The sequence below is a fragment of the Cynara cardunculus genome (assembly GCF_001531365.2).
Source record: "Cynara cardunculus var. scolymus isolate 2C chromosome LG 16, CcrdV1, whole genome shotgun sequence".
Taxonomy (NCBI): domain Eukaryota; kingdom Viridiplantae; phylum Streptophyta; class Magnoliopsida; order Asterales; family Asteraceae; genus Cynara; species Cynara cardunculus.
Genome location: NC_037543.1, coordinates 9,682,175 through 9,690,935, shown reverse-complemented (window position 1 = coordinate 9,690,935; position 8,761 = coordinate 9,682,175). Strand labels below are relative to the sequence as shown.

The 8,761-nt window shown below is 31.9% G+C and overlaps 1 protein-coding gene across 1 annotated transcript; it reads right to left on the bottom strand.

Annotated features, from left to right (window-relative positions):
- Positions 1–4,000: 4,000 nt before the first annotated feature.
- On the bottom strand, positions 4,001–6,452 carry LOC112528986 (amino acid transporter AVT6A-like). The gene is made up of 6 exons (XM_025140070.1): positions 6,429–6,452; positions 5,832–6,308; positions 5,592–5,708; positions 5,137–5,270; positions 4,207–4,276; positions 4,001–4,116 (listed from the first exon to the last, which is right to left on the bottom strand). Exons 2-6 carry the CDS (start codon positions 6,262–6,264, stop codon positions 4,001–4,003), a joined length of 870 nt encoding a protein of 289 aa, XP_024995838.1. The 5' UTR covers positions 6,265–6,308; positions 6,429–6,452.
- Between the last annotated feature and the right edge of the window lie 2,309 nt (positions 6,453–8,761).

The window sequence follows — 8,761 nt, the reverse complement described above, 5'->3', positions numbered from 1 at the left end:
TAATCCCATTTCACGGCTTATTCCAAATACCATATCTTTTGAGAGTCCTTTGTTAAAAGGATCAGCCAAATTATTACAAGTGCTTATATATGTAATTGTTATTATCTCGTCGAATATTAACTCTCTCACGTACGTGTCTCAAACTAATATGTCCAGATTTTTCATTTCAAATCATATTATATGCTCTAGACAAGTTTGCCTCACTATCACAATGCAAAGAAATGGATGACATCGGTTGTGACTACAACTTTATATCCAATAACATATTTCTAAGCCATTAAGCTTCTTTACCTGACATTACTTAGGCTTAAAAACTTAGGGGACGTTTGGTTCGTAGAATGAAATTCGATGGAATTGGAATTCATCAAATGAATTTGACTTTGAGGGACTGGAATGATGGAATTTGACCATGCCTTGTGATTGCGTTTGGTTGCATGGAATTGGATTAGGGAAAGAATCTGTAGGAAAGGAATTGAAATCCTAGCATATTGCCATGGAATTGTAAAACCTGTGTGTGAAGGAATCGACTGGAATTGAAAGGATTCCATAATCTTATTCCATGAACCAAACACTCTATTTGGAATTTGGTCAAAGGATTGGACATTCCAATTCCTATCAATTCCAATGATCCAAACAACCCCTTATATTCTATGGTGGAATGAGTTATACAAGTCTATTTCTATGAAGCCCAAGAAACAATATCACCACCAAGCATAAAAAACCAATCACTTATGGATTTAATATCACTATTGCCAATAACCCAACTAGCATTCGAATATCCCTCTAGAACCGCAAAGAAGTTTCCATAGTGTAAAGATAGCTTTTTATTCCTCTTTATATAACCAAAGACTCTCCCAATAGGTTCCCAATGTTCTAGACTATGATTACTTGTAAACCTTGAAAGTTTGCAAACAACATATGCAATATCTAGTCTAGTATAATATATAGCATACATCAAACTACCACTTGACCGACTTCTATTATCTGGCATTGTTCACCATAAGAAGCAACCATAAACCAACCCATGTGACCGACTTCTATTATCATACACCTCTATATCACAAACCAGACGAAGAGGATAGGGAACGGGAGGGAAAAGGGTGAAGAAGTTGTTGATTTGCTTAGAAGCTTAATCGATGAAGCTCTATGAATCTTTAAAGACTGATCGGAGACTTGGTCCCTGTGCATATGCCTTGTGTGTGTATGTATATAGAATAATTTGTTGTTGAAAGTTTTAATAGAAAATAAGAGAAAAAGGTAAATTGACAAAAATGGCTCGTAATAAATCAAATTTAACATAAACAATTTACAACCTTTGGTAGAAGGGTCAAAAACCAAGACTTTTTTGCGAATGTGATTGACGAATCAGAAATAAAATAATTATATGGACCAAATTCATTTAAACCCCACAAAATCCAAGGACTAAAAATGCAAGTACTCTTATAATATTACCCAATAATATTTTACAAAACTCATAAATATCTATACTATATTATAAAACATTTGACAAAAACTTTTGAAAACCATTTTTTATATACTTGAAGTAGTGTTTATTGATGCATATTACTTAAAATGCAAGGTTACAAACAAATTGTGCGTAAGTACAACTTATTAAAACTTCATGTTTGAATTCATGTAATTAACTGCAGATAATCATAGTCAAATACAAGATAAACATTTAATTTTAAATATAAAAAATCTAAAAATAATTAGGATAATTATTGAGTTCTAACATAATACTTAATTATTATCTTTATAAAAAAATTATATATTATTAAATCAAAAATAAATTACTCCGTTGATATATCTAAATTAAATTATAATAAAAAATTGAAATAAAGAAATTACATGAAAAACAAGAACTTTTAAATAGTAAATTTGATACTAATATTAATATACTTATTTTCGAAATTTTATGATATATTCAAATTTATATTTTATTTAAAAATAAAAAATATTTTATCTATTTCTCGAAACTATATAAAAATTGTACTAAAACATCACAAAAACGGAATAAAACGAAATATTAAAATGAAAATATATTTCGCTACATTATACGAGTATCCTTCTAGTTATATATAAAATGCAATTACTCTTATAATAATACGGATAACATTTTAAAAAAACTCACAAATAATGTAGATAAAATATTTTATTCTTCATAAACACTCATGTTATAAAACCTATACGATTTAAAATAATCCACTCTATTCTCCCACTTTAAGTCATTCCATGCTATATTAGGTTAACGAGTTGACAAAACGACAATGCAATAAAGTTAGCTTACAGTTACAGGATATAAAAGTGTCAGTCCATTGAAAATTTTGGAAGTGGGGTCTTAATTTGATAAATCCACGTAGTTTTTATTTTGTTTTAAAAAGTGATCCTTATCATTAAATTCGTTAAACAATGTCCGTTAAATGATGGATAATATTCTTATATCTTTTCATGTTAATGTATTTTTTATATTTTGTCTTTTACCTATTAATAATTTTTTCCTACTATAAATAGAATAAAGATTGTTTAATATTCGTGTTTTAATATATACTAGTTGTATACCCGCGCAATGCGGCGGGAGCCGTGAATTTTAACGATTTTAAAGTTTTACTGGTTTTATTATAGAAGATTTAACGATGATATAAGTTACACTTGGTCTTTACATATTAATAAAATTCGAATAAATAAGAATTATGGTTCCAATTACAGTCTATCTATTTAGATCATCCTTATAACCCCCAAACAGCAAAATAGCACAATATTTTACAAAAGCCAATGTAAATCCGGACAAACAAATTTATCCGAACGGACAAATTTATTCATACAAGACTTGATAAAAAATTTGGTAAACAACCCCTTACTCTTAAACCGAGTCTCTATATTTGACAAGTTTAATTCGGTTTAGTTTAACGATGTCAAGGTTTGATTCATGTTATCCAACCAAATCAGTCATTCTACTCTTTAAGAGAGAGAACTCATATACAAAAGAATCAAACGATAACACATTCATTTTGCAAAAATGCACATCACTAAGGGGCCGTTTACCAAATGCTTACTTGGGTAAGCGTTTACCAAGTTATATTACCTTATCGAATGAACATGGAAATGACCATGAATCTTACTCGGTAAGAGCGAGGCAAGGACCTAGAGTCTTACCCGGTAAGTGAGGGTAGTGACTCTTACCACGGTCAGCTTTTACCGGGTAATTCGTTGCATAAAAAGCCGTTTTTCATTGACTAAAATCTTACCCGGTAAGTAAATGATAGTGTTGAATTTTCCGCTAGATGCTTACCGGGTAAGTGTTTGGTAAACGGCCCCTAAGCTCATCACGTGTATTATCACATGTGATAAGAATGCTCTTCAATGTGATACGATAATCCATCACATAAAATACATGCGTCACTCAACTTAAATCATGTGTCAAGTCATCCACAACCAGCAAGTGTCCTCACATATATTATCACGTGTAATAATAGCGTTCTCGCATTTTCATAAAATGAAGTTCTTCTCTCCACCAGCTCATATACATGCACATCCCACCCCTACCTCACCTCTTTACTGTGTTTGTATTGTTTGGTTTCATTTGGTGCAAGGCCAAGTGAAGTCAAATAGGGCTGCCAAAGTGATAAAATAAAGAAAAAGACCAAATAAAACAAAAAGTGGATGAAATCTATATAAACTTCAATTAATACACATATCCCCATTAAGCCAACCATCCTCTTTCTTCACTTCATTTCAAGTTACATCCCCCCCTTATCTTTCTTTTTCTTCCATTCAACATTATCAAACAAGAAACACATCGCCATCATCATCATCTAAAACAATATCAAAAAACCCACATCTGTTTTACTTTTACCAATATCATCCTTACTTTAGAATACACAATACTCTCAACCACAAGAAGAAATAAAAGAACTACTCTCCCATCCTTAGTCCCAACATTCAACAAGATTATTGGAACCAACCCATCTCCCCCATTTCAACTGCTCCTGCTTCTCTTTGATTATGTCATCAAAGATACACTACTGTCACCAGGAACAGCGACTGCCTTTTCTCGGCCCATGGAGAACCCTCTGGTACCATCTGGCATTCGAGGCCCTGGAGGTTGCTTTCCGATCACTGGATGCTCAGTGTTCACGCAATTAGTTGAAGGTGGTGTCACCACATGAGTCCCCCGGTTGTTATGATGGTTATATTGAGGTCACCCACGTCCCTTGCCCCTGCCACGATTGCGCACTTTCTTATGTCCGCCCTCATTTTCATTTGAGTGATCTTCCCCCTGCTAAAAACATTAACCATTAACAGATCCAATACCACAAATCACTCATCATGGTTTATTCCCATAGGCCTGAGGTGTCGAACACCMGCCGACCCATCCCTTGATCATGTCAGAGATCTTGGAAGTGCATCYCAACAAGTTACATTTACATATATATTATGTAGGGAGATTCACTTAGGAACCTTAAATAATTTGAGAACCTATGACGAATAACCTTGAATGATAATGAATTTTTGTCACAATACGACATCCATTATGAATATTTATCATGTGAACTTGAGAAGGAACAAATTTCGCATCGGCCACAATACTCAAACCAACAACTTCTCAAGATCGAATACAAGTGCCTATAAATTTGTAAAGTTACCACCATCCCCACCCCACCGCACCCAAAAAGGGAAAAAAGAAGAGGAGTCGTCATACCAACTTTGAAATTAATAGGCCTTCAACTCAACTGCTCAACATTAAAAATGGTTGTTTTAAGAAAAATGTGGACTCCTTCACAGAATTGGTATCTATTCTTAATTAGATATAGTAGTTAAGTACATGCCTTGAAACTCACCCTACAGAACCAGCCACAACAATATATCGGGAAGAGTAGCATGATACCATCCAACAACTTGCATGGAAATAGTATATATATATATATATATATATTAGAAGGAAAAGAAAGACGACAAATATAACATTTTAGAAACCAAAACTCATACTATAGTATCAAAATTCTAAAAAACTTCTTGTGGCTATCATACCGTCCTAAGTAAATGCTAGAGCTTGTTAAGGAGTCCCATGCACTAAAATTCCAAACAGAATTACAAAAATGGAAAATCAAGCTTGAAAGGGAAATAGAGGAAACTTACTACATTCTCGTTTGACTGGACTTCAGATTGTTGGTAAGTGTCATCTAAATGTTTCTTATTCAGTTGATGTTGCTCAGACGTRGATGTGTCATCTTCCTTATTGACAACTTCATCTTCSTGCCYTGTATTGACAACTTCATTTTCCAACCAAGAAAAAGGACTAACTTTTGAACTGGATCAACCGCATAAGAGCAAATGGAGGCTATCTTTCTAACAATTCGATTCCTAAAACTTGCCATTTAAGAAAAAAGGTTAATCGTTGAATTGGATCAACCAGATAACAGCAAATAGAGGCTATTCTGCTAACATTTGGATACCTAAAACTTTCCAACCAAGAAGAAAAAGACTAATTCTTGACACCTTGATTTGAATCAAAATTAGATAACAGCAAATAGAAACTATTATATGCTAACAAATGTATTCCTAAAACTTGCCAATCAAGAACAAAGACTAACCTATCCGCTTCAGACTGGCTAACGGCGAACGACCGTTCCACCAGTRTACACCAAACCACCCTTGTAAAACACCAGCATGGTGAATCCCATCTGAAGTTGTTCCAGAAAGCACATCATCTAAAGAACACAAAGCCAAATCAAAATCAAGTTCTTCACATATTCAAGATCTCATATAATTTCAAAAATTAACAAATACCCAAATAAATATGAAGGAAAACTAACGAATCAATCGAGCCATACCGATGATAATCATGTAGACAACAAGAACACCAATGTTGTTAACCAACACACATACTTGCAACAACAGTCTACCAATTCTTCCAAAAGCATCCTCCATAACACCTCCATAAGAAATCGATTTCCCAGCCCTACTGAATCGAAGTAAAAGATCGATCGAGGCATTCGTCAAGAACGCCATAAAGATAATCAAAGCAATTCCGGGTATAAGCCTTAATACTTTCATAGTTGCAGGCAAAGCCATAATTCCAGCACCCACAATTGTGGTTGATAAATTAAACACTGCACCAGCAAATGAAGCTCCATTGAACTCATCAAAACCTCCATCTTCACCTTTCTTGGTGGGTAACAATGGCGATTTCTCATCAACAACAACTACTTGTTTACTCTTTCTTGATCTCTTCTCTTTCACAGGCTTTTCAGACCCAATCGTCATTTTCAGCTAGAATTTCTTACAATTTACAATCTCAAACCCTAGAATTTCTTACAATTAATTAATCAAAAGAAAAGCAACCCACATGTATACTAAATCAAACCCACTATTCCTTGAAGAACAAAAAATCCCAACTTAAATTCACAATAAAAAGGTCAAGGTCATACCTGTAACTATCGGAAATCGATTACAAACAGTTGAATAATTTGGGGAGACAGGTCTGAACTTCTCAAACCCACAAAAAGACCTAATCAATATCGGATTACGGCAGTGAATTGAAGAAGAATTGGGAGGTGGAGGTATGAATCAAAAGGAGCCAGAAGTAAGACCTTGCAATCGAGCGTGTTGGAGGCTTCAATCGTCGTCTTGGAGGCCTCAATCGTCGTCTTGGAGCCTCAATCGGCGTCTTGGAAACCTGCAATCGAGCATGTGAGCGTGCTTGAATCGGGAATGATGAGCGTGCATGAAAGCATGTCTGGGAACCTAAATCAACACAGCAGTGATAATTTGAAGCGTGTCTTGTAGTTTATGCATTAAAGGTAAAAGGGTATTTTGGGTATTTATAAATTTAAGACTTTAAGACTTTGAGTGAAAATGCTTAATAAAGTAGTATAGATATATATATATATATATATATGAGATGTATGTAAAAATATAAACTGCTTCAATTTATATAAACTAATAACATTCAATCATATAAATCCATTTGTTTTTTTATTTTTATAAAGGCATTATGGCCTTTTGATATTACAATAGTTATGTGTGGTAAGTATTTAATACTAATAGATAAGTTTGATAATTCTTTAACTTTATATAAATATGAATTATATCTTGATTAACGAGCATTTTTTTAGTAAATATTTAATTGATTTATCCATTAAATATGTTGATACAAATTGTCATCTTCGAAAAATATACAACTGTTGATTAAAGAATATTTTTATGTTTCATCATTTATTAAAATATCTCTTATTTTATAGTTTATAGGTAGCTTTATTTCATCATTAATAGTTTCATTCTATTTCATCATTAAGAGTTTCATTCTGTTTCTTTTTGTCCAATGTCACAGTTTCATTATGTTTCATCATTAGCAGTTTCATTTTGTTTCATCATTAACAATTTCATTATGTTTTATCATTAACATATTCAACATTAACAGCTTCATTATGTTTCATTCTGTCTAATGCCATAATTTTATTCTATTTCATTATTAACAGTTTCATTATGTTTCATCATTAACACTTCTAAATAGTCAATTGTCCCATTATTAAACATGTTAACGTGATAGAATGCGAGAAAGGGGATTTCAATGATCGCAACAGTTTATTATTTATTCCCGTTTTACCCTTACTTGTTGAAAATAATAATAATAATTTATTTTCTTTTATTCTTTTACTTTACTAAAATAACTTGTGTTAGTCGTCTTTGATCATGAAAATGGATGGATGTAATTAATTTGTATGGTTTGTTTAAAAAGCATGGTTGCAAAGTAAACCTTCTCTCTCTCTCTCTCTCTCTCTATATATATATATATATATATATATATATATATATATATAACAGAGGAGGAGTTATCAAATACAAACCGTGCAAACTACTTTCATTCGTCGATTTCATTGTTTAATCTTATGAAATTTTTTCATGAAATTGTTTCATATATGATTATGAAATTGTTTCATATAATACTTATGAAATTATAATGAAACTGTTTCACGTATTTATGTAAAGTTAATATCATGAAGATGATAATATTCATGATTAATACCATCCACAATAAAAATGATTAATCGACCTCTCATAATTATAAATAAATGAATAAAAAAATTATGATTGATTAAATAAAGTTTATATAAATAGTATGATTTGCAAAATAAACCCTCTCTGTAATAGAGTTACCACTGACCTTGCCTTTCTTTTTCGGCCAAGACAAGACCCAGCGGCCTCATTATATACATATTGGGGGGATAAGGGTTTAGAGAGAGAAGTAATTATATTTCTATAAATTGTATAAAAATTAAAATAATAATAATAATATGTTTAATTGTTTCATTAAGAAATTAAAAAATTGTACAAATGCTAAAGTGGCATTGTTTAAAAATGCTAAAGTGGCATTGTTTAATAGAATTGATGATCAGAGATCATTTTCAGAACAAAATGAAGATCATAAAGGATGTTTTTTAAATTTATCAAAGTTCAGTCCCATTTTTAGACTTTTCACTAAATGTCAAGGATCAAATTTTGAGTTTACTACTTACATTTATAAAAAACAAAAAGGTACATATTTTATTTAAAAATATTATAATAAGTTTATAAGAGTATTTTGGATGTTTGTTGATCCATTCTCTTAGTGATTTGATGATGATCCTTTTTTATCTAACAAAAAGTACTTTTTGTTTATTTAGCTTCAACGATCATCACAAAGTCTGTTCAGTGATTGCTGAAAATGTATTTTAACTATTAAGAAACAAGTATTCTTCAATAAGACAAAACTCACACCACA